At 38.4% G+C, this 25,806-nt stretch overlaps 1 protein-coding gene across 1 annotated transcript in view; it reads right to left on the bottom strand.

Moving 5' to 3' along the window:
* Positions 1–265: 265 nt before the first annotated feature.
* The window catches only part of LAMA3 (laminin subunit alpha 3), a 107,022-nt gene continuing 81,481 nt past the window's right edge, over positions 266–25,806 (bottom strand). Inside the window, 31 exon segments of the mRNA XM_053985477.1 lie at positions 266–967; positions 1,134–1,253; positions 1,600–1,693; positions 1,816–1,943; positions 2,076–2,235; positions 3,033–3,173; positions 3,462–3,651; positions 4,039–4,190; positions 4,481–4,625; positions 6,758–6,892; positions 7,738–7,868; positions 8,603–8,743; positions 9,859–9,979; positions 10,330–10,454; positions 11,365–11,484; positions 12,362–12,509; positions 12,995–13,128; positions 13,611–13,773; positions 13,872–14,023; positions 15,151–15,324; positions 16,364–16,506; positions 18,333–18,512; positions 18,596–18,712; positions 19,087–19,186; positions 19,844–19,985; positions 21,295–21,446; positions 22,059–22,175; positions 22,899–23,095; positions 24,222–24,389; positions 24,975–25,086; positions 25,187–25,297. Of these exon segments, the coding sequence (XP_053841452.1) occupies positions 822–967; positions 1,134–1,253; positions 1,600–1,693; positions 1,816–1,943; positions 2,076–2,235; positions 3,033–3,173; positions 3,462–3,651; positions 4,039–4,190; positions 4,481–4,625; positions 6,758–6,892; positions 7,738–7,868; positions 8,603–8,743; positions 9,859–9,979; positions 10,330–10,454; positions 11,365–11,484; positions 12,362–12,509; positions 12,995–13,128; positions 13,611–13,773; positions 13,872–14,023; positions 15,151–15,324; positions 16,364–16,506; positions 18,333–18,512; positions 18,596–18,712; positions 19,087–19,186; positions 19,844–19,985; positions 21,295–21,446; positions 22,059–22,175; positions 22,899–23,095; positions 24,222–24,389; positions 24,975–25,086; positions 25,187–25,297 (4,359 nt within the window). The 3' untranslated portion in view covers positions 266–821.

The raw sequence follows: 25,806 nt of genomic DNA, 5'->3' as shown, positions 1-25,806 counted from the left end.
CTTTTCTTCATTTCATTAGGAAAAAATATTGCCTATGGAAGAGACTCTCTGTCTCTAAAGATTGCAAAAAAAATGAACCTCTTTTTGAGATTTTTAGATAATCAAATTGTGATGAGCAGAGATGCAGAGATGATGGCTACCTGCTTATTCAGGCAAATCTTCATCTTAAACCTACAGAAATGTTTGCACAAAGCAAGCAGGATTTAGCAGCTTCTAAAATGTACATTAAAAACCCACCTGGTTTAAACAACCAAACAAGAAAATGAAAGGTTTTAGGAACATACTGCATTTATTTGGTCCCACAATTCCTAACTTTGTAACAAACCCCCAGAGTTTCACTCCTTAAAGTGCTTCAAACTCCATTTATATTATTATTATTACTTTTAACATCAATGTACATTTTTGTATAAGCAACAATCCAAAGAGATTTCTATTTTTATAAAATTCTTTATATTAATGGATCAAATTTGCTCTCAAGATGGCCAACATTAAGGAAAATTTTCAAAATTAAGACATTGGAGTTGCTTAAGTCTCTGCTGTTGTGGATGAGAGCAGAATTTGGCCCAGTAGGGTATATGCAATTACATTTTCTGCATATATCTCAAAAGGCACAACGGATTACCTTGGAAATCAATAACATTTAAAAGGGAGTTTGTCAAAGCAAATACATTTCGTTTGCTTTGGCACAGTCCACATCCAGAGGATGCATTTGCTCACCGGCTGTTCAGAAGAAGCAGCCTGATGCTGGTCAGCAAAGAGGAATCCACACAGCTCTTCAGCAGACACAGCCCGATGTGTGCACAACAACCGTAACAGCAGAGTTACTTCTCTGGGCACCCGTGCAAATTCACTGCACCATGAACCTCTGAAATTCTCCTGGTGGAGACATGTTTGTCATTGATGGTAATATTCCGAAGACAGCCAAAAAATGGGTCTTCAACTGGAAGCCACGGGGTGTCCAAATTTGCTACAAAAAACAAAGTGGAAAGACCAAGTTAATAACAATTATTTTAAAGAACATTAATTATGGCAAGGCTTTCAAAAGAGGGGAAATTATATAGGAGAGCATGAATGGATGGGACCTTTGTTTGGGAAAGGAAGAAACATGAAAAAATAAGAAGCAATAATATTACCTGGAATTTTGCCGAAGTAGAGTGGCTGATACACACGTCTAGGAGGAGAGGGTTGAAGTACAGTGGTATAGTTACTCTGTGTGCCCACGTCTAGCTGCACTGTGTTCTCCTTCTGAGAAACTGCAAAGAAGCAGGTAAATGAGAACTCTTTCTCAACCCTATTAAAGAATCAGGTAGATATGGCACTATTTTTAAATAGCATCTTTCTTGAAATTTAAGGCACAGAAAAAACAGATTTTCTTTTAATTCAGAGTCTGACTGACAAACCCAGGTCATCTGGGGCTTAACAGAGCCTAACAAAAAAAAAAAAAACTTATATAAAGCCTTTAATTAACACAAGATACATTGTTTTAAAGAGTATTCTCAGACTAAACAGAAGTGAAATGATTAATAAAAATTTGGAGCTGCAGTGCTCTGTGCCCACCATCCCTTCAAAGCTTCAAAAGAAATGGCATGTACAATGTACCTGCAATGGTATGCCACTGTCCATCAGACAGAGGTTTCTTAGGTGTGACTGATGCCTGGAATTCTCCAGCATCACTATTTCCAGCAGCAATCACCTGTAAAGAAGTTACTTGTTAAGCTACTGTGACAAAGAAGAGGAGCAACAGGGGAAGGTCAGAATTCCCCCTGCTGAATGAGGGCAATACAGCTGGCTGGAATGGACACAGTCTGTACCCACCTTCCCTCCCTTCATGTAAACAGTCAAGTAGCTGTCTTGCTTGCTTCCAGCATGGAGGAGTACACCAGTTGAACTCCTTGGTCGAACGGTAAATACAATCTTGAAATCCAAACCCATCAGCAAATTACCTGTGGAGAATTAAACAGTGGGGAGAGGGATGATAATAGGTGGAAATAATTAGAAAACCACATAAAAACAACTAACCCATATACCTACAAGCTTCAGACAATTCCATGTACCATAATCTCTACACAGCTTACCAATGGTGATATATCCTCCTTCATTAAAGAAGTAAATCCCTGTGTCCATGGGAACATCTAGACATGGAAGTATACCATTTTTTTGTTGAGGTGCATTCATGGTTTTTCCATTCATCTTAAAATTCCTCAGACAACCCTTGAAACTCTTCATTGCCATATTCTGAAAGCATATTTCAAAACATGAATACTGAAGCGTTATGGCTTTTTTTTTTTAGCAATAATACTAAACATTGGTTCTTTTGGACTCTTGGACTATAGAAAGCCAACAGGCACTAAAGGCACCTAGCACCCATATTTGATGCAGTGAAAAGGTATTCCAAAATTCTAAAGAAGTGCTTGAAACCCAGTAAGAGTTGATTTTGAATTAACATGACTCCTACTTGTAAAAGAGATACTTCCCAATGATGTGTCAAAAAGACAATGCAAGAGGAATAGTGAAATCCCTGAAGCAACCCTTCCCTTCCTAAGTCTGTTTATTTAAATCTGATTTTGTAAAATACCCTGGATCATTAACTGTCCCCTTTTTAAAATAGAAACTGCACATATTTCAGATTCAAATCCAGTTCTACATCCATAACTCCTTAATGAGAATGATTCTTTTGCTTTTCTACTGATTATTGCTTAGTCCACTGAGGTAAATATTCTGCAGAAAGATGGTATTTAAAATGTGAATTAAAAATGTGACTTTGGTCTTCTCTATTTTTAAGGAATAAAAATGAAAAGAGTACATGGTTGTCATCAGTGTCTCAGCAACGTATTGAAAATACGGGTACAGGTGCAGGCTGTGTGAACAGGTGAGGAAAAAGATCTGTAATGAACCACTGCAAACACCAGTCACGCGGCCCTTGGAAATCCTCCCCAAAGCTTTTCAGCATGGAAATCCTGCGTATTAAAGACTTTCCCATGTAATTAGTGCAGCATGGGGAGTGTGTGTGGGTGGATTTGTCAATTATTTACCTGTCTCTTCAGTGGTGGCAGCCCTCCTACATACACTGGTGGCCTAATGTTGATAGCAGAATTTGTTGCCAATTTTCTTTGCTGGGCCCTTAGACCATCAACAACAAGGCGGGCGTTCTTCCCATCTGTGCTGAAGACCACCTTTCCAGGAGGCAAACGTAACAGAATAAAAACCCCAAAGGCCAACAAAAGCCGTTGCAGATTTTCTTTGTCTTTAAATTAAACATCACGTTGTTAAAACATTTAAACTGAAAATAACATCCTGGAGCAATCAGTCTCAATAAGATCTCTCAGAGACCTGTCAACCACATGAACTTTCAGGCATAGGAATTAATTTCTGATGACCAAAACTGAGTTTCTATTCTCTTAAAAAGGCAACAAGCTGTGCCTGCTGAATGCTAGTTATCACTGTGGTTCCATACTACTTACAGTGTGCCATTGCCCATCATTGTATTTAATATTGGTTTTGACTTTGATTTGTTTTTCTCCAGAGCCAAGTGAAAAGACAAAACGTCCTTTTGAAATGTGGAGAGCCATGTAAGAGTCCTCAGAGCTTTCCTCCATGAAAACTATTAATCCTCTTGATGATCGAGTCCGTACATCTACAGAGAAATGTAACCTGTAGTGGAAAGTAAGCATATTGCAGTATAGGTGTTAGTTGCTGTATCTTTTCTCTTCTCTAGTGAAACTCCATTTGTGAAATGCAGAATAGCATTTGGGTGGAATCACGGCATTATACACTGTGTTTCTGAATGTGAATGAAACTTAACACATTCAGGCTTAGGAACTGGCATGACCATGCACTGTAATTGTCCACCACGTCCCATTCAATCTACTCAGTTTAGGTAAATGTTTGCACAGGAAAAAAAAGCCTGAACTTTTAGAACTACTTTTTGTTATAGCCCAAGACATAAACAAGAAGAAAATCCTTACACTCAGCACCCTAAGAGTCAAGCAGCTTTGACAATTCAAGTACTAGGAGAAGAACAGAGAACATTTTTATTACCTGTCTGTAGATAACAATGGAGAAAACATGTAGGATATGAAACTGCTGGGGTTGCTTCCGAGGAGATATGCTTCACTGCTGTCATGTAACGGAGCTGGTATAGTGTGGTTTTGCATGTTAGCAGCTTTCAAATAATCAAGGTATTTTTCATTCTGTGCACATAAGACAGAATTGAAACATTTATTATATGTGCACATAAATAGAAACATTTCAATGAATACATTTAAGACCTCCCAACCAAGGCAGTAAACAGCCTTCCCTAAAAGACAGAAAAGCTGTTGTCATTCAGCAGGTGTGGGTTTAGCATGAAACTCCAACACAGTGAGAACTTGCTTCAGATGCGAGATGGAAGGAGGGAAAGAACATCTGAATCTCAGTTCCAGAAATGATGGAAAGCCTGGGCATCAAAATGGAGCAAAGATAACAGTAACAATAAGCATACCTTGAGCATCTTAAGTCTGAGAGGATTTTTAAATTCCTGCAGCAGCATTGGTTCAAGGTTTTCATATTCCTGGCAAGCTCTGAGGGACACACCAGTCTTGCCAGTATTAGCAACAAGATTTTGAACCTCGGGGAGCTGACCTGCCCTGTTGCGATTTAAAGCAGTAAGTGCTGTGACTCAGCATTCCTTTTCTTTAGTGTAATCAACAACAAACACATTGCAAAAACGTGTTCTACACAAAATATATTTCCCAGTGAAGTACTAATTTTTTACCCAATAGTAAAGTACCAATTTTTATTTTTCAACAAAAAATGTACATTCAATGCTGTAAATCATATTTTCCCTGGTTCTGCTCATTTCTTTTTGGCTATAGGAAAACTCTGATTTTTGTTCTCATATTTTCTAAACAAAGTAACTTTTGCTAAAAGCTATTTAAAAAACACAAACAAATATGGCCCTTGAAAAAAGAGAAAAAAATGACAGCAGCCTTGATTAAGATTTCTGAATCAGACTGCAAAACTTTGATTGGTAATTATACATAACCAATTTCAAATCAAGAAAATGTAACATCATCAGGCTCTGCTTCACTCTCTCCTTAAATAAGATGTTCTAATGAGTTTTGTCAAGGGACAAAGCCCGTCACAACTTCACATGCGCCTCTAGTGTTATAACCAAATTATCAGAAAGACTGTCAAAGCAAATTTACCCTGTGTATAAAGAATAATATTAAGCAATACTACAATTTTCTATGTTGTACAAAGCATCTCTAATCAGTAAATTACAAAAAACTTTACAACTACAAAAAAGCTACAAAGCTCCTTGCTTGTGGTTTTCTATGAGAAGAGTGGTAGATTTGTGAGTAGAACCTGAACTTATTTAATGCTGGTCATTCTCCATTCACTCCATCAGACCAGCTACAGTATTTCTTCTTCATCTATTCTGGCACAAAAACTTTCCAAATTTGTTTTCTGATGGGAAGTTTAATATATAGGTTACTTTTGAGGCCTTTTCCTGGTCTTAAAAAAATTGAGAGCCAGACAAGGTTAAGGGACAAGGGGGTTTTAACTAGGTATTTTAATAAGGTTGCTTATGGTGCACCACTTCGCCAAGGTGGGACACACCGCAATGCACACACATGATAAAATCACATTTACAATTCATAGAGCTTACAAATTGGGATATCTAACAAGGATACCCCAATGGGAGGCTTGGATGAATGGCATGATATTCCCCCATCCAAGGAATTCCCTGCATGGGCAGAATCTTAGTTTGGAGAATATGTTCTAGAGGGGACCTTGGTTTCTCAAGACAGCATGGGGCTTTCCAGCCTCCTACTACAAGGCCTTTAAGATGTTTGGTCTCCTGGCTTAACAGACTACTAGGGCTATGCTGAGTTATCAGACTTAAGGAATTACAAGTATGCATGCTAGGAGTACTGAGGATACATAAAAGGTATATAAAAGAAAAGGGAAAAATCATCTTGGTGTCACTTGATTGCCTTGTAGTGCTTTAAATGAAGACATAGTTCGAGCAGCCTGGTCTAGTGGAAGGTGTCCCTGCCCATTGAAGGGAGCTAAAACTAGAGGATCTTTAAAGGTGCCTTCCAGTCCAACCCATTCTGTGGTGCTATGGCAATCAAATCAAAATACACTATTCTTTGAAAACTCTACACATGTATAAATACTCATCAAAACTTAGCTAACACAAAGTCCCACTGGGACATGATTTACAACTCATGGAATGCTTGTCTTGTGGAAACACATTTATGCATATTTTTTCTCCTAAATTTTGCCTGTAAGGTGTCTCTAATAATCAGACAAACACGTGAAAAAAAGAGACAGCCTAAATAAGGCAGATGATTTCTACACATATGGTCTCACTTGTTTGTGTAACTGTTTTGATTCTCTCAGTAGCTTTGCTCCTTTCACCACCTGGTTCCCTGGGGAGCTATAACAAGACAATTTAGCAAATCTTTTTGGATGCCTTGTTGGGACATATCCAATTCACTCTGCGGAGTTCATTCTTTGGCTAACAGACTGCTAAACAGGTATGATTTAGATTAAAATTCCTTTACATCTGAACAGCAGATTTAATTATAACTGAATCCCATGTATAATATACCTGAATGAAAGAGTATTTGAGGGCAGCAAAGTTATGCATTCATGAAGGCTTCACACAAGTAGAAGAAAAGCATTTTAGCAAAATGTAATTTTAATATGATTTAAGAAGGAGAACAGGCCAAAATGCACAAAACATAATTCTTTCTAGGCCAAATACCTTTCAATAAAGATGTTTGAGATGCAACCTTCAAAATTATCTCCACCAAATTTTATAGGTCTGTTTGATTCCTGTGAGTTGGATGACCTGGGAGAGTCAATTGCTTCTGACTCATCATCAACCATCATATGTACTCTGAAAAAAGTGAATGAAAATAAGCATGATATATAAAGAAATAATTAGGAAACTAAATTAAATATATATATATATAAAAGGACCATTTGATAGATGTGTTTCTTTGTAACACTGTGGTTATGCTAAAGCTTCATTAGCTTACTTCTGGGACTTTTTCAGTATGTGCTTATTAACTGCTGTGAAATTGCTCTGCTTTTCCATGTTAGATAATGAGCAAGAGTTGAAGTTCATACTTCAGTCCTACACTGAAATCCTAGAGCAACTGAAACTCATAAAAAAGCTCTCATTGTCAACTATGGGACAGGATTTAATTCTTTGTGTCAAAATGAAACGAGCAGTATTAAGTTATGATCGCCCAAAGTTATAGCCAACAATTCAAAACTTTCCCCTTCAGCTAGCACTTATGTAATTTCATGCATTACACAGCAATCAGTATGATTTAGGAGCTTTTCAGTAAATTGTCTCTTCTAACATCTAGTATCTGCATAACAGATCATTATTGAAAAAAACAGACACAGCATTTGCCTCTTCCCTGGTCCTTTACAGGGGACACACATGAAGGTTATGGGAAGGGGAAGAGCTCCAAAGACTCCAAAGCTCCAGCTAGACAAGCAGTGAAAACTCACACAACCTATAAAAGAAAAGCATAGTAGGGAACAGCTGAAACATCCCAGGTATGAGCATGCACATTCATAGAACAAAAATCTCCTTTCCCTTCATTATTTAGATATCTTCTGCTAGAGGAGACAATTTTAAGCTGTTTATCCAAAGAATTAACCCCATAAAATTTGAATTTCCTTTCTCCAACCACAACATATAAGAACTAGATGAAGAACTGGACTCACCTGTTGCCTGTTTTTATTACTGTCACATAATGCATTGACCCATCTTCATATTTTTTTTCCAGTTTAATTTCCTTATCTCGTATCTTTGCAGTTACAGAGCCAGGACTCAGAAAGATGGAAAGAACATCAGGCTACAAAAAAATCCCACAAAATGATCAGCTAAATAAATGCAAAAGCCTTTAGCTCTTGCAACTGACATTAATAGAGCTCTCAGTGCGTGCCAGTAGGCAACAAATTTTCTTACACTAGAACTGCGTTTCCCAGTCATCTAGCACCAGATGTGTACCAAGTTCTGCATGATGAGCACAGCTTCCATTTCAAAATACCTCTGCACTCTGAATAGGAAACATTCATTTAAAATACTTGCTTATTTTTACAAAAAGCAGAGGAGCCAGGTCTTCACTTCTCAAATACCTGGTGTGCACTCACTTCTTAGCTCCTCCAGCCAGCCAGACGGGGGTTCTACTTAAACTTCCCTGCTTTCTGAGGGATCATAGCCAGAACCAGTTCCTTTCCTCTGCCTATTTGGACATGGTAACATTTCTGTGTGGGCAGAGTGCCATTTTGACTTGAGAAAATTTCCAGCCAATTAAACAACAGTTTTCTTAGTGGGATGGTGGTGTCAGGTGTGTGAGCTGCTCTTCGGAAGGCTCTAGTTCAAAGCTCAGGTACTCATCAAACTACTTGTTGGCCATGTGAAGAAACTACCAGAATGCATTTCTCTGACCTATGACATGAATGATGCCACACTCAAAAAAGGCATTTCTTACCTTAAAATACAGGAATCTACATGAGACTTGTGATACAAACTGACTGATTCACAGATAAAACCCATAACATATGCTAAGTTCTAAGTGTTTCATACCCGTAGGTTGTAATTTAAGAGTGTTCCAGTGGAAGCTGTTGTCTGAAAGCCAAAGCCCACTTGGAAATCCTTTGGAAATGGGAAATCTGCTGCACTAAGGCTCAGAGTTCCGTCCTTGGAGAAAGCTGCAGATCTCACAAGCTGAAAGAGAAAAAAATAATGATTTCAGTGATTTTCCTCTTAATCAGAAGAAATGCCAATATGAGACAACAGCTGCCCCACTCAACATAATTATGATCAGCTCCAGTCAAAACCAAGCACAAGGCAAACCTCAAAAACCATTATTTCAGTACAGAACAGACTGTAAGAGTTGGCTTCACCAGCATTAACTATGGTCTGAGAAACTCTAAAAAGAGAGAGGAAGCTTGCTGAGAATAATGAGCTGCTCATCTCTAGCTACTGTGGTTTTGAAAGTTTTCATATTTGAGGACACAAAACTGAGTAGCTGGAAGAATATGAAGCTGTGCAGATGAGCTACATAATTGAAACTGTGTGAGTCATGGGACACTTTTTAATACATGAGAAGATACAGAGAATGAAGATGAGATCCTCTGGAAAGGTAGTCTGTGAAGAAATCGCTCTGTGAAAGGTTTAGATGCCACAAGTAAAAGAAAATAAGCACAAACTTTCAGTGCAATACTGTTGTAAAAAAGGCAAATGAGATAGATCATGCACCATGTAAGCAGCAGGTAGTAGAAGCAGAAGAATAGTTTTCATCTCTCCATGCAGCACTAGTTAAGCCAGCACTGAAATGTCATTTTGTCCAGTTTTAAAAAGAACATGGCAAAACTCAAGGATGCACATAAAATAATTACAAAACAACCAGATGAATGGAGCCTTAGAATGAGAGACTTTGATGGAAGTAGTCTGTTAAGATCTTTTAAGAAAAAAGGTTGAGAGGTCATTTAATGAGGAAGCGTAAACACTTTGGCAGGAGGAAAGATACAGAGCAGTATTAAGTATTCCAGCCTAATTAATAAGAGCAACTGGAAGCCAACAAGCTTACATGGTAAATACGAATAACTTATTGTAAACAGTATTAAATAAGAGGGTGGACTATGTTCTGTAACAAGCTATAACAATAGGGCTGGTGTCTCTTTTGTTTCTCCATCTTCACGCCCAATCCAGGTTCTTTTACTGCCATACAAGTTAACCAAATATAATTTTTGACCTGAGCAAAACATAATGGTCCAGGATTTATAGACAAACCAGTCTGTGAACTCCAGCAGAAGTTTTTGAGGTAATGTATTAGTTACCTTCCAGTCATCTGAACATTTCTTGCTGACACCAAAAGTCTTATCAAAGACAACAGATGCAGTGCTTGGGTTTTTCACATTCTTCATGCAGCCGCGGAATGGAGGTGTGGATATATTAAACCTGGTTTCAGGGAGGGGAATGAAAAAGAGTTCAGTAGCCTGGCATTTCAAAGCACACACCACTACAGTAACCTATAAATGCTGACAATATAAGAAATAGAAAAAGAGAACAAGAGTAATATTTCTTGTGTACACATATTCATGCTAATCAAACCCAATCTTTAGGATAAGCTACAACAAAGATCTCACCATTAGCCAAAAATCACGGATTATGATCACATATTATACACTTGTTTTTTTATGTCACATTAGGTAGTCAATAGAGAGTGTGAAAGAAATTGTGTAAGGAAAGAGTTTAGATGGAGTTTCCTGACAAAGCCAGTATATTACAGTCTTTTTACAGTTACTCACTGTTCCCGTAGAAAAGATGGAACTCCACCTAGGTAGTACTCAGTGAAATTGAAGACTTGTATGTTGGCTCTAATACCAGGACTGACATACACAATTTTGTTTTTTCGGTCAAGCACCAAATTAATCTGAAATACATGAATAATGAGAACCACTTCACTTGGCAGGAACAAAAATCATTTACCTGATTAAAAGTACCCCTACAGAGCAGGACACAGTGATGGTTTTTTCCCCCTCCTCTTGTTTACTAGTGACTTAAATCAAGGACAACTGCAGTAGTTCAAAGGTACTTTGCAAACTTTGGGCATTTAGTCAAAGCAAGGAAAATGTTCAATTATCCAAAAACAAGGTGAGGTTTTATTTTCGTCTGAAAGATTGCCCTAAAAACACATATCACCTAAGATTCAGATACTGTCTTGTCTTTGCAGCTGAAGATTTAGAAGCTGCTGCCTGATACAAAAACTAAGTCAGTCAGCTGGCTAAAGGTAACTTAACCCAATAGAGCATAAAGATTCCTAGCAGCAGACCCTGCAGTTTACATGATATAGTTGGAAATATATTAAGGGGAAAAGGGAGAACTAACCAACAAGGAAATCAAAGGTTTTTAACAATGTCTTTATGATTTCACTCTAGTAGTGCTACAAAAGAGCTGGACTGAAGCTAAGGAGACAAGCAACAACAAAGACTGCAAAAGAGTAATCTCTACAAAGATCAGCCCATCCTGAAGAAATAAACCCTTTGGTGGTGAAAACACTAATCTAAGTATGGAACTAATGCAAACAATTGCAACCTACACAGCTATCTTTATGTAAAGCATTGCTCTGACAAAATTTTTCCTTTGGTGGTTTCACTGTTAAAACTTAATCATTCACATTAAAGCAGGACGAGAGAAAGATTAATTTTCACATCTCCAAACTAGTCCCCAGTGACTTGATTTCCTCACACAGGAAAACTCCACAACTAAACTTTACAACAGGACAGTTTAGTTAATGTGTATTTTTACAAATAATGATCCCTTGATTCTTTAAAATTACATACTTGTTGATATGTTCCATCATTTACAGTTTTTTTGGCTTCTACTTCTTCTGGAGTTTCAGAGTCAAGTTTGTATCTAAAAACTGTATGACCATTTCTAATGAGCACACTGATGAACTGATCCTGCAATAAAAAAAAAAAAAAAAACAAAACACCAACACAATTAAACTGCCACAACTTCAGATATATATTTCACTGTCAGAAGAGTAATTTTAATGAAGCTATCTAGCTGCTTCTAGAAAGCTTTTCAGGGAAAGGATAACACAAAGTCTAAAACTTATACTAATTAATCATAATTACTTTAAACTATTATAAACAGATCTGGTATCAGCTCCAAATCTCTAAAGGACTTTGTGTCATTTCAAATGTCTACTGACTTTTTACAGCATTGAAAAATTATCCAGAATTGCAAAAATTATCCAGTGATTGCAAATACGCCTACAAGATTATTAGATAAGTAGCAGCACTGTGGTTTTGAGCATCTTTACAGGTATAAGTCAGCATGTCACTTCCTATATTCCTTCTTATTCTGTTTCCACACAGATCTAGATTTGGAAAGAGTGCACTTCCAGTTTTGGAGAATTTCAATATTCCAACGTTGGTTTGATCCCAATTACATTCCTCCTTTCCTGCCCCCAATTCTGAATTTTCTGCATGGCCTAAGGGAGGAGCTTCTTGGAATGATTTTTTACTCAACCTTGACAAAGTGAGCATTCGGCAACTATGGTAGAATCATTGAATATCTCAAGCTGGAAGGGACCCATATGTCCAACTCCCTGTTTCTTGCACAACTACCTAAGACTAAACCATATGACATTAAACACACAGCAATATCTACTAATTTTCCACACAGATGAAAATAGTATTTTTAAGACACCTTTATTAAGACTTAACATTTTATTTCCTTACAGTTATTACTATATCTAACATGTTCTTTAATAAGTAAGATTTTTAAGATGTTCTTGCACTACAGAACAGACAGAAGCATTCCACACATTACCCCATTTGCTGCAAAGAACACAATGCCTTCATCTGCAGTCGTCTCAATTGTCTGCTCGTACCGTACTCGTTCGCCACTTCTTTCTCCCACTGTGACACTGGCATAACCAGTGCCCTCAAAATAGCTTTGGTCAGTCTCCTCTTTATACCTGTAATGATTCAATGTCACAGGTGTGAATATATGTCAGCAAAAACTTCTACCACGTGGACTTACTGCCATTATAATTTTAAAAAAGCTTAAGTTAAAGCGTTTGGTATAGGGCCAAATTCTGATCTACACCAAGACAGAAAACCTTCCACTGGCTTCTGTCAAAATCACAAATGGTCTTTAGAGAGGAAACATTAATGACTGTATTTTTTTAACTTAATGTAATATTTATATTATAAAGTAGATGAACACATTAGTCTACAAATTGTGTCTGGATTTTATAACACTTAAATTTAAACAGATTGAGATTGCCACAGACATGAATCGTGTTATTACTGAGGATTTTCTCTAAGAAATGCAATAATGACCAAAAGTTAGAAAAAATCACCAATTTAGCTACAGTAGTAATTCTTCTGGATGTGAAAGACAAGAATTCATAGCGATAAAATCACAGAACTGTGAAACACTTCTGTGTTCATATCATACCTTCTGCAGGGTTGCACTTCAGTGGTGTTGAGATTAAAAGTCCTCTTGAAGTTGTAAAGGCTGACAATATGCTCATTTAGGCTGTTTAATTCAATGCAGCCTTCATAACGAGGATAGTTGAGATTATCTGGAGGCTGCAAAATAGTGCTATTAAAACCAATTCATCAACATCAGCTAACAAAATTTGACATTGCTATCTAACTGCTAAGACTTCCTGCAACTATTATTAAGACAGAGAATATGACATTCTAAATATGTAAAAAAAGATACTACATGCTTGTATATAATATCCAAATTATCTGATATGACCCTAGGTGTAGTGCAGCACAATTTGAAGTAGAGTCACATGGATTTGGAACAGTATTTAGCAGGGCTGGACAGGTTTCATGCTTTCCTTGGCAACGAAATATCATCATGTTCTCTTCTTTGAGCTCTAGCATGGTACAAGCCAGGCAGATTCTGTAGGAAGTAGCATCTCCTTGCATCTCATCTATTCCTACTGACATAGATAAACTTTTTCACATGCTTTTGAAAGACTGCTAAGTCCAATCTTTACTTGTAAGAACAATGGGATGATTAACACAAAATCTTTTTAAAACACTAAGAAACTCTGTACCCTAAAATCAGGTGGGTATCCTCCAACATAAAAGACAACACTGCTGGGATCAAGATTGAGGAGCATGTCACTGTCTCCACTGCTTGCACTCCTAGGGCTTTCATAACCTGGAGAAATTGATGTTGCTGCTTTGATGTACTTCAGCTTTGCATACTGGTAAATCCTAAAACCAAAACACACAGGCAGAATATCACATCATGCTAATAAAAAATGCTGCTAGCAGGTTTTAAAGAAGATTGTTGTACACTGTGGGTCTTATACCTTTCAAATGTAACTTGATCCATAACAGCTTCCTCAGGGTTGCTTTGAGTCACCAATGACTGCACTCTCACTTCCCCATCACCACCTCCCAGATTATAGACACAAGTAAGGTAACCATCTTTCACAGCCATACCAATGTAGTCCTTGGAAGCCTAAAAATAGCAAGTAAATAATAATTAATAAATGATTAATTATAATTAGGGCAAAATACAGCAGCACTTCCTCAGAGACATCATCATGCTGTGCATGAGTCATAAGAAATCCGCCCACCTAATGATGAGAATTAAGTTTATCAGTTCTGGGAAGAAAAAGTTGTAATCCTATACGTTGCACTGATTCAATGAATATAGTTATTAAAAAGTCGTGTGTGACTTTTTGTTTTTGTAACAAAATATCTAAAATATTTTTCTTACTTGTAACATCTCCCAGCTAAAGCTAGGAAAACATGACACCTTTACTAAGAATTAGACTCAACATCTGTGACATAAAAAGGATGTTCAGAACAATATGCAGTGAAGAACAATGTTTCCTACTGAGGTGACTGGGAGCAGTCATTTTCACCAAAAAATCACATTTTATTTCTTCAAGATACTGCATTTCAGAAGTAACCATTAAAATCCTTTCAATGGATGGCCTGGCTAGTTATTCGGAGGATAAAAAAGATGAAATCCAGTGTAGAACAAATACCTCTAAACAGCTTTCTGTGTAGGTACAAGGCTTACTACAGTTACAGCGGCTGTCAAAGAACGAGACTAGAAATCACATGCAGGAATTTTTTTAAATGTTTGATGGTGATTGAGCAAACCTGAATGCACAAGCAGGTCTGCATTATTCTGCATATTCAGAAGACAAAAATATTAAGAGCTGAGGGGCTGAATTTTAAAACTGGAATCATCACTTTTTTTTTTTTTAAACCAACAGAGAAACTCAGAGTGACTTATATTGTGAAAAGAGTCACAGCTCTGAAGCAGGAGTTGGGCTGAGTTTGTGTTGACTGCTGCAGAAACTGACAGGTCTGATAAGAATGTATGATGGCATCCAAGATGGAGAAGTAACTTCCAAAGGAGCAAAAGAGCAAAGCATCAAAGGACTCAGCCACTTGTTATTTACTTTGTCAGGGAAGGAATGAACACAACATTTCTACCACTATTTAAATGCAACTTTAAAGAAATAGGCCAATAGTAGCTACAAACTTCAGTCAGAATAGATCCCTTCCCATCCTTTTCTCAAAACATGATGTCTGGTCTTAAAATCAGATTAAATACCAAAATATACCTACATTTTTATTACCCAGGTACAGGACAAACCTATTTGCCCTCTGCTGGGTGTCTGATCTTCGCTGAGGACTTTGGATAAATAAGGAAAGTGAAGTATAGCCCTTTAGATCTTCAAGGCTGCTTGGAGGTCGAACTTCTACACCAGAGCTGCCATTGAACCTCATAGGAATAGCAACCTGTTAAGAAAACCAAAGTTGAGTATGTTACAATTAACTATTGCTACTACTCCTGTTTCACTAGTGTGCTTAATTGCAAAGTAACCCATTACACATCCTAGTCATGTTCCAGCCGTTAATTACCACAGATTTGGACTCTGATCCTACCAAACAAAATAATTAGGAAACAGAGTGGATAATGAAGTAGTCTGTATTATCAATACTTAGCACAGCACTTTTTTGTTCCAGACATCAATTAATCAACCCTTACTGTGTCTCTGTCAAGTAACTGTTACCTTCAATACACAGACAGGGAAGGATGTGCCCTGCAGCTCTGAAGAGCAAGTCTGTGAATTATTTAGATGTCTACATACACATCCTGGTGCTTCACTTAGCTGGACTTGACTGTTGGGAATTACAATGCACCTCTGATATTATAAAGACACATTCTATTACAGCTAAATACACCATGATCACAGATTCCTCTTATTCACTGTAAATCTCAGCTATTTGTGATGGTTTCAGGGACGGTTCTTAGTACCTGAGACCACACTACCACTTCAGCAACTACAGCAGTTCCTTAAATGAGAAAGGGCAGTCTAATAAGGTGCCAGTAGCCAGCTTCTAACATTCTGGAGCAGCTGGAGTAACAGGGCTGCACAACTTCTTATGCAGCATCAGCTTTCAATTGACCACGCATGGGTGGAGAGCCCTGTCTCTAAGCAGCAAAGCCAACTCTGTCCCTGCTGCCAAAGCCACCACAATGTACCTTGGAAGGCAAGAGGCTGCTGTACAAATAAGTATTACAGAGATGCCCTGGGGGAAAAAACTAATGGGAGAAAGATGTAGCAGGATGCTACTGCATCCTGTCATTTTTATGCATGAATTATTATGCTCCCCATCACCACAGTTACTTCAGTTGCTGGGTAGTGCTGTTGAATTAAATTTATATCTGGTCTTTCACACACATTGAAACAAAATTATTTAGAAAGAGGAACAAAAGTACTGTCGTGCATCCAAACCACTGAGGTCAAGCATGATTGCAATGCTCAGGACAGACCTTATTTGCAGCATCTCTTGCCTGCTGAATCAGCTCTCTTATGCGATCTATGTTCTCAGAGATGTTGCTTATTGGCATCAGCTGTTGGTTGATACTCTTGATCTTGCTGAACAGATCTGGAAGTTGGTTAGTCAAATTTTTTACTGCAATGAAAGAAAGCAAACCATTGATATCAAAAAGGAGGAGGAAAACAAGATGCAAAAATATGGTATCATTACACAAGTATCAGAAAAGCAGTGGACAGGGTAATGACAAAACAGTTTTGACTGGTCCTACAATATTAGGAAGCTCCCACTAAAAATAGCAGTTTATACAGAGGTTATTGTACTCCTGAAATTTTTGGCCAAAGGTATTTGCAGAAGCAGTCAGAACCAGCACTTTCAAAAATGTCTTAGGTAAAGGTCCAGAAAAAAAGTATTAAACAGAACAGTGATGTGGTCTCTGACATTATTACCCAGTGGCTGTGGATGCTAGGGGAGAATGAGGATAAAGGAGAGCAGATAGGACTCAGGCTCATAGCATCTCCTATAGCCACTGTCAGAGAGTGAATAATGGGGTAGGCACACTGCTGGCCTGAGTAGGGCATGAATTATATTCTTGTGTCAAGGTTGCTAATCAGCACAGTTTAGTAGTGAGTCTTAAGAGTATCTGGCCAGGTTTATTTCAGAGAAAAGAAAATATGATGAGAATTTCAACTTTTGTTATAACAGGAAACAATTTCTCATCTCCTGTGGCTGCAAAAAGCCAAAACCAAAACAAAAAAACCCACCCTGAAAGTATTTACAGACTTCAACCCAATGATGCAGAAGGCAAATAAAATGAAATCCAGACCTTTTGTTTTTCTAAATTTGACTTATAAACCAGTTTTGTAACTGCAGGGATGACTTACAACCCTGCAATACCATGCAGGACTAGCTCTTGTATTTATATTATTTAAAATGTTTTCTTCTTACTTGACTTTATCAGATAAAGCTGCTGAAAAGATGTAAAATGAAGTTGTTTGGGAATGTGATTGTCCCTTATTTTGTATTCAGCACTGGCTCTGTGCAATTCTTTTCACTTAATTTCAGTTAACAGACATGTAGCCTAAGGTAATTGTCTAGGGCACTTCTCTAGCCATTGCAGTAGAAAATCACGTAATCACAGAGCAACTGAGGTTGGAAGTAACCTCTGGAGGTCCTAGTCTCCAACCCCTGTGTTCAAGCAGGGCCAGCTAGGTGCAGTAGCCCAGAACTGTGTCTAGGCAGGCTTCTGAATATTCCTGAGGATGAGACTACACAACCTCTCTGGGCAACCTGTGCTAGTACTCAATCACCCTCACAGTAAAAGAACTGTTTTGTCATGTTCAGACGGAATCTCCTGTGTTTCAACCTTTTACTCCAGGGGCACAATGCAGGCTCATCTTCAACTTCGTGCCCACCAAGACCACCAGGTCCTTTTCTACAAAGTTTTTTTCCAGCTTGGCCACCTGCTCAGCCTATACTGGCACATGGGTTTATTTCTCCTCAGGTGCAGGACTTCTCTTTGTTGCACTTCATGAGGTTCCTGGCAGTTTATTTCCACAGCCTGTTGAGGTTTGTCTGGATGGCAGCATGACCCTCTGGTGTATCAGCCACTGTTCCAGTTCAGTGTCAGGAGCAGACGTGCTGAGGCACACTCTGCCTCATCATCCAGATCATTAATAAAGATATTGAACAGGATCAGATGCAGTATTGACCCCTGAGGTCCCCCATGAGTCACTGACCTCCAAATCTTTAGAGACCAGTCATGGCACTAGCTTTTAACACATACCACAGAGTGGCCTGAGTCACTTTCTGCTGTTCCTGTCCCTTTCTACTGGCCATAAAAGAAGTTCAGAATACTAGTTTAGGGTACGTGCCTAACTTTTGAGTGATTAAAGTTTCTGCTGCAAACTGGCCATGTTCACCATTACAGTGATATGGCAGGTCCCACACAGCAGCTGCAATACCTGAATTGTTTGCCTCCATCAGTGCTTTATTGAAGCTGGCACTCTGTGTGCTTCCATAGTTACTCTTAATTCTTTCCACTTCTGCTTCAATTGGGACCAGTTCACCCAACACACTATTGGTGACAGAGTTGGCATTTTCTGCCATGTTCCTTGCACTGGTGATGATGCTGTCAATGTCACCTGAAACACACAGAAATGAACATGCAAATTCTTACAGTAACAGATGAAAGGGGCAGGCCAGAAGTGATCCCTAAGTAACAAACCTCTGTTTATCCCGTTGAGATTGTTTTGAGCAGTGATAAGATCAATTTTCAGTGTATTTGCCTTTCCATCAGCGACATCAAGTCTTTGCTTTAGGTCTTCGAGGTTAGGACCAATAGCTGCAAAACAGTGAAAGCCCCATGAGAATTTCAAAGAAAAATATCAATTTTCTGTTGGACAGATGGTGTTGCAGCACTTGTCTACACTCTTACACAGCCCATGCTGCCACTGAGCATTGAGTCCACTGCAAAACAAGTACAAGGCAAAAAATTTGCTGGACAAGAGGACTGCAAAGCTGTATAGCATAGCAGATGCCAGAAATCTACTTTCTTGCCATGGGAAATAACCATGACAAAAAGTCCCACTGTAATGGAAGTCACACTTTTTCGTAGAATGAGTGCTGAAGGGCTTTGCTGAGATGTGAAAATTTATGGTTCAAGGAAAGTTTCTCATGCTGTGTCAATATTTCTAGTACCACTTTCTTTCTTAGTACCTTGCAATGTCCTTTTGGTCTCCTGTGCTTGGTCCATGAGTGCACTGCTCTCAGTTTTTAACCTTGCAGCTTTTCCTGATAGGTCTTCTCTTTTCACAGTCTGACAATACAAGCATGGTACTGTAAGATCACTTGATAATTACATTAAAACTTAAAAAGAGAGAGTCCAATCCAAATTAAAGAACCCCCAACTCTACTGAGATCTCATCTGAAGAATATAACCTTTAGCAACAATTACCCAGGTTAATTCAAGCATACTACAACCTTGGTCTTTAGCAATATTCACATGGATTTTAGGGCATTAGGAGGAAATTACTAGCATATAGCTGTTAGGAAGAAATTGTTAGAAAGCTGTTAGAAAGAAGCTGTTAGGAGGAAATTACTAGCATATAGCTGTTGGATGTTATATCTCTGCTGAAAAGCTTGTGGGTATTAGTAGTGCAGAGTAAAAGAGAATACCTGAAATCACCTGCAGTGATTACAAGGCTTGCCTTGTAAGATCTCTGTATTTTGCACTGAAAGTAATGGTCAGTACTCATACGGGCAGTCCCACCAGAAGGCAGTAATTAGCCTGGTTAGTGCTGAGCCAAGACTAATTAATCAACATGCAGAACAGCAACTCATATAAAAGGTCACAGAAAAAGAAAGCATTCCAAGACACATGGGCGATTGATTCTGGGGCCTCTGAGATAGTTAAAGAAAATAAAACTCCAGTTGTAACAAGTTTACCATGATTTGGCCACTTACGGATACTTACCGATAAAGCTGAGTCAGCTGCTTTCCCAGCTTGGTTGGCTGCCTGCTCTGCTGCCTTGATGGCACCAATAATATTGTCATAGGCAGTAGAAGCTTCCACAGCACAGCCTACCAACTCGTCCTTCCTGGCACTGCTCTTTATTCTGTGGGAAACAGGGTGAAAAATGCAGCCTTCTTCCAAGGCTGTGAGATGGATTCCAAACAGATCCGAACTCGGTATTTTCTAAGTTAACTCCAATACAGAAAATGTTTTTCAATTAGATCTGTAACTTCATTCTACAAAAATATCAAATTTGGAGATAGACCAACATGGAAAGACTCTTCAGAAGACAGGATGAGTTCAGGCATATGGAAAAGCACAGCTGTGAGACTCCAAATGATTAAGACAGAGAAAATTCACCAAAGCATATGGTCAATAGCAAGGCACCTCAATCACAGTCCTCCAAATACAATTCAGTTAAGAGGAATTCAGAGAACTGTAGATGTCAGATTGTCAAGCAACTACAAGACCTTTTGTGTTTTCCCCAAGAACCAGCAGAGCAACTCTGGAATCAGAAACAACAGACAAAATCTCTTCTACCCACTCCTTGTGAACTATACAGCTGTCCAGTACTAGCTGCCTTGTATTTCTGAGAACAGTGGCTTCTTAATTGAAAAAAATCACACTGGAAACTAACAAAAAAAAGTAATGAAAATGTGGGTTTTTTACCCAAGAATTTTCCAGCCATGTTAGGTATTTTGGAATTTAATTTCCTGAGACTTTCTAGTTGGTGCAACGACAAAATGCAAACAATTTGCACAGGGAAAAATAAATCAGGATTTCACTTTTTTTTTTTTTCCATTTTGTTCTGATATATCACAGAAGGCCTCCAAACCCCCTCTCATAATTCCAATGCAAAGTACAAATAATGGAGAGAGAAGCACTTGATTCCTATCAAGCTTATCGTACTTTTGCTTTTCTAGAAGATTTCTTGAAGGAGGAGAAAACTAATGGAGGTCTTTTCCTCCATAGTGCTGAGCAGGCATGTCTGAAGACTGCTGAGACTGCCAAGCCATTTATTCCAATGATTCGCCTCAATTCTTTGATACCATATAAGCATCCCTGAGTACGAGTACCTGAAATAACTCTATAAAAAATATGCTAAACATCTTCCCACTCTGTATATGAGGATTTTCTCTTGCTAGTAAGATGTTAATGAAGTGTTAGTACAGTAGTATAAAACGGTATTATGTGGGTTCACACTTCTAGGGGGAAAAATCATGAAAGATACAGGAAGATCTGCTTTTTGGTGAAAAACAAAACTTCTGTATATCATGAAGAAGCAGAAAGAGACCAACTTCATTTCTCTCTAGCTTTGCAAATGGTTATGAAAGCAAGTGAAATTACAGACCGTTACAACCACTTTTTTTGTTATGCACAAAAATTACACATCTACAGGAATGGCAACATACTCTTCCAGTTGTTTTGCCAAATCTTGCAAAGATTTGGCATGTTCCTCGGCCCTCACCACCAGTGGTTCTTTGCTTGCTGATGAGAGATTTGCCACTTTTTCATTCATATCCTTCCTTGCTCCATCCAGCTGAGCAGCCAGGCTTTCGTATTCCTGTGGTTTTAAAAAGATATAATTTTATTTGTATTTGTACATGTTTCATTTTGTCTATGTATACTTGTGTTACACATACCTTGCACCTGAGGAGACCAAAGGGAAAAACATTCCCTTCCAACTTACTCTGCAGGTAACTGGAAACAACTGGCAGTCATTACATCATGCTCCCAGACCCATTACATAAAAGCTGAGTCAGAGCAAAGACCCTTCTAGCCTGGTATCTTGCCCCTCTGACAGTGGCTAAAAGCAATTAACCAGAAAGAAATACAAGAGTAGCACAATTGCTTCTGGTACTTCTCACAGATGTTCTCCCAATTGCTTATGTGGTACTTCTCACAGATGTTCTCCCAATTGCTTATGTGGTACTTCTCACAGATGTTCTCCCATATTCTGATATCTGCAGCTCAGTGTCTTCCTCAGACACATCACAGCCCTCAACAAGCTTCTCTTACAGAAACCTGTGCAGGCAGGCAGACTCCTTTTGCATACAGGATGGGCTGTGAGATCCTTTCTTTCTTGACTGGCTCAGATCCTTTCTTTCTTGACTGGCTCAGATAAGCCTCATCTCCAAGAAGATATTGGGCTTTTTAACCTTTTCTTAAACTTTACCTCTTTGCTCTCTTGCAATAATCCAAGTACACTCTTAGCTTGTGTCAGGGAAGACCGGGCTGAGCTCAGAATATTCAAGACACCATTCTGTTGCACGTTTGTCTCCTCAATCCGTTTCTGAGGAAAAATGGGAAGTTGAACAACATGTGATTTAGTTAAGAAAAGGGGCAGGAAAAGCTGTATCTTGAAACCAAAATTTAAAAAAATCGAAACAAAACAACAAACCCAAACCTAACCTCTTTTTTTTTTCTTAAATGAGTGTGCTAAACCAGTGATACATTTCAACAAGACCACAATTAAGAGAATGTGTCCTGCAGCATACAATTATTCCTTTTACTATTTTACCAGCTCTAAAATTCAAATACTGCTCAGTAATAACAGCTGTTCCTTGTCCTGATGAGACCTCAGGAGCTTTTCTGTAGAACACTAACCCCAAATAATTTAACAGTATTGCACCCATTTTTGCTCCCATCTTTCATGGCTGTTAAAGCTAAATACTTTGAAGAACTTACTATGAAAAGTATATCAGCGTCAGGAATTTGGTCTAGAAAAGGAAACAAAAGCACTAGTGGCAGCTGGAAAGAAGTGCTGGGAAGAGACTCTATTTCCCTGCTCCCATCAGAGCTACGTCTTGGTCACACTGTTCTGGTCACACAAAGAGACTGTAAGCAGCAGTACACCACATTTACACCTGTCCACACATCCATCAGAAGATGGAAAGAGACCCTGAAGAAAGTCTAAAGAATTAGTGCTGCTTGGCTTTGTGAGGTCAAAAGCAGCAACCAAAACCATTTCTTATCTTCTGAGGTTTAATATTTTTCTCCTGATCCCCAATATTACCTTAATGTCTTCTAACAGAACTGTATTGTCTTTGTTCAAGCCTTCAGCCTGCTTGATTTGAGCTGTCGCATCGTTCAGAGCTTCACGAAGGTCAGTGATTTTGGATTCATATTCATTTAGTGCATCCCTCACAACTTTAATAAGCCCACGATTTTCTTGGTGGTACTTCTGTAGTTCATTCTTAACACGTGCCAGTACTGCAGTATCAGGACCAGAAAGAAAAGTTTTGTTCAGAGAAGAAGGGAGCCAGAACAAACTTCGCTAAAAAGGCCTTGGCATTTAGGATTATAAAGTTGTACTTGTGTGAACTGAGCATCTTCTGCAATGCTAATTTCAGTGCTACTATAGCAAAGATACTATTCAGCATCTCACTGGATCAAATCTGCTCACTAGTTTGCTGCTGCAGACACAGAAGACAGATAAATGTTCTCTTAATTAAGTATGGATGATGCTGATCTGAAAATACAAATTTTCTTTTTTATATGGAAATAGCATAATTTCATCAACAATTTCATCTACAATGTAGACATCTACAACTGTGCTAGTTATCAAAGCCTCTTTTGTAATCAATGGAGAGATACGAGCACATTTAATTTCAAAGAATATAGGAACACAAAAGATGTCAAATTAATCACACCCTTAAGCATGCCCATTTCACTGCTGACAAAATAGGATACAGAAGAATCACTCAGAGGTAGGCATCAATGTTCAAGGTTGATGGAAATTAACTGTCACTCATATGGGCTTTCACATTCCTCTGCTATGACCCTGGTTAGGGGACAAGCCTGCAACTTTTCTTGATGTCTCCACTGTCTGGAATCAAGTTTCTGAATGTCCCAGTCAAACACTTGCAGAGAACACGACAGGGAATACAACTAGTGTAATTAGAACTCCTGAATCTCCTCGTCCTTGTATTACCTGGCTCTTGGACTACTCTAGCAGCTTCTGAAAATCTGTTTTTAAATTAAACATGCAATTCTTCTAAAATAACTCTATGTACCACTGCCTATCTCTAACAATACACAGAAGTATTTAATAGATGTGTTAGGATTGGCTACATCTTTATTTTACTGAGATTGATCTAGTTACAAAAGAAGGATCTACTGGGTTTCTTCCCCAGCTCAACCCATTTTCTTCCATAACACGCTAAAAATGCCTTTAAATCCCCTCCAGAACCACCACTTTCCTGCTGACTAACAACAGCTACAAATCTCAGGGATACACTGCAAAAGGCCGCTCCCTCTACTCCAACCCAATCAATACTTTTTCAGATTTACGACTGATGTTTCTAGAAGGTCAGAAGCTTAGAGAACAAGCACTTACACCGCTGAGCTTCCATCCGCTCCTTCTCTGCCTCAGCTTGAAGCTGGCCAAAGTTGCGGCTCCGCATCTCCGCCATCATGCGCTGAGCTTCGGCCAGTTCTTCAGAGGCATCTCCCAGAGGCAGGTTGTTACCTTCTGCGTTTGTGCCAGCTACCTGTTCCAAGAGCACTGAAAAAAATGCACTGTCAAAGTTAAAAACAGCGTGTGCTTAAGCCTATTCAAAATGCTCAAATGACGGAGCCAACATCTTCTCTCAGATGAATCTGCTTCATTAATGAATTCAGGAATAGGCATGTCTTATTTTTTCCCTAATGAAACAGATCCATTTTCCATTAATTCTATTAAGATGAAAAGTATCCCATGATACACAATCAGAGAGAGCAAGATGGCATTGGCCTTGAAATTTGTCCCAGATGACCAAGTTCATTGCAAAAATTTTAAGCTTCTAACTTTAAAGAGCCCAAGATAACCACCCAGAACAAAGTTAGACTTGAGTCAGGATAGTAAAATTTTTTCCTTGAAACGTCTCTATAGTGAAGCTTCTCTGTCCCTTTTCACTTCATAGGAAAGGTAGGGTCCTAAACTAACATTATATATTAGATTTCTAATAGGAAGAGTGAATACTACAGCTGTGACTAAATTCTGATTTACAAAGTTGTTTTCTAAGAAAACCTCTTATGTGTACTTAAGAATATTGTAAATAAGCTGTAAAGATGATATAAAACAAAACATGAGTTAGGAATTACTTTTTACCTCGTATATTGTTGACCACTATTTGTATTTGTGAAACCAAATCCTTTCCTTTCTGATGAGTTTGGCCAAAATTGTTAAATAATCTCTCAGCTTCTTTGTAGTTAATTTCAGCCTAGAAAGGAAAAAAAACCTATTAGATTAAAAGTATCTGGACACAGCATGCTAATACATAGTCAGGAGATATGTACTTTTAAATTGATTTGGTAAGTCACCTTTTCCTGGAGAGCATTAACATCACGATTTAGTTTAATGAATTCTGTCTCCAACTCATCTACCTTTGAACCTTGATTATGGACAACAGAGCGGTAATTGTTCAATAAGACCTGAAAAGAAAGGAAAAAATGAATCCAATAAATCACCCATTGCACAGCAGACAACAAGCAAAATTTTCACTGGATTAAATCTTTACCCAAGCTAAATAAAAGCATAATTACTGATATGAAAACTGAACAATTCCTTCCCAAAACCTGGGGTTTTTATCTGTGAGTACAGCAGCTGCTATTCCAACCAAATAACATTTTTTTAGAATGAATTTTGATAATAGCAAGTGGAATGTTAGAGGTTTTCAGTAAGGCAGAGACATGAAATGCTTGAAAAGGACATAGCTAGAGGGACACCTCAGAGGTATAACTTCCAAGGTGAGCAAGCCTCAAAAAAAGCAGAGATAGTGATTCTGTTTCACAGCATGACATGGAAACCACAGCTACCTGGTGAAACCCAGTACCACCAGCATCTGGTATTTGGAATCTAGGGTTGATGCATGTCTTCTTGCAAGTGACAAAATTATGGCAAAGGTTCCTGGGTTCATTGCCTATCCACTTAATCTGAAATC

This window comes from Vidua macroura, chromosome 1 (genome assembly GCF_024509145.1).
Source record: "Vidua macroura isolate BioBank_ID:100142 chromosome 1, ASM2450914v1, whole genome shotgun sequence".
In the NCBI taxonomy this organism is placed as follows: Eukaryota; Metazoa; Chordata; class Aves; order Passeriformes; family Viduidae; genus Vidua; species Vidua macroura.
The sequence above is the reverse complement of the archived record's forward strand: the minus strand, read 5'-3'. Positions and strand labels throughout refer to the sequence as shown.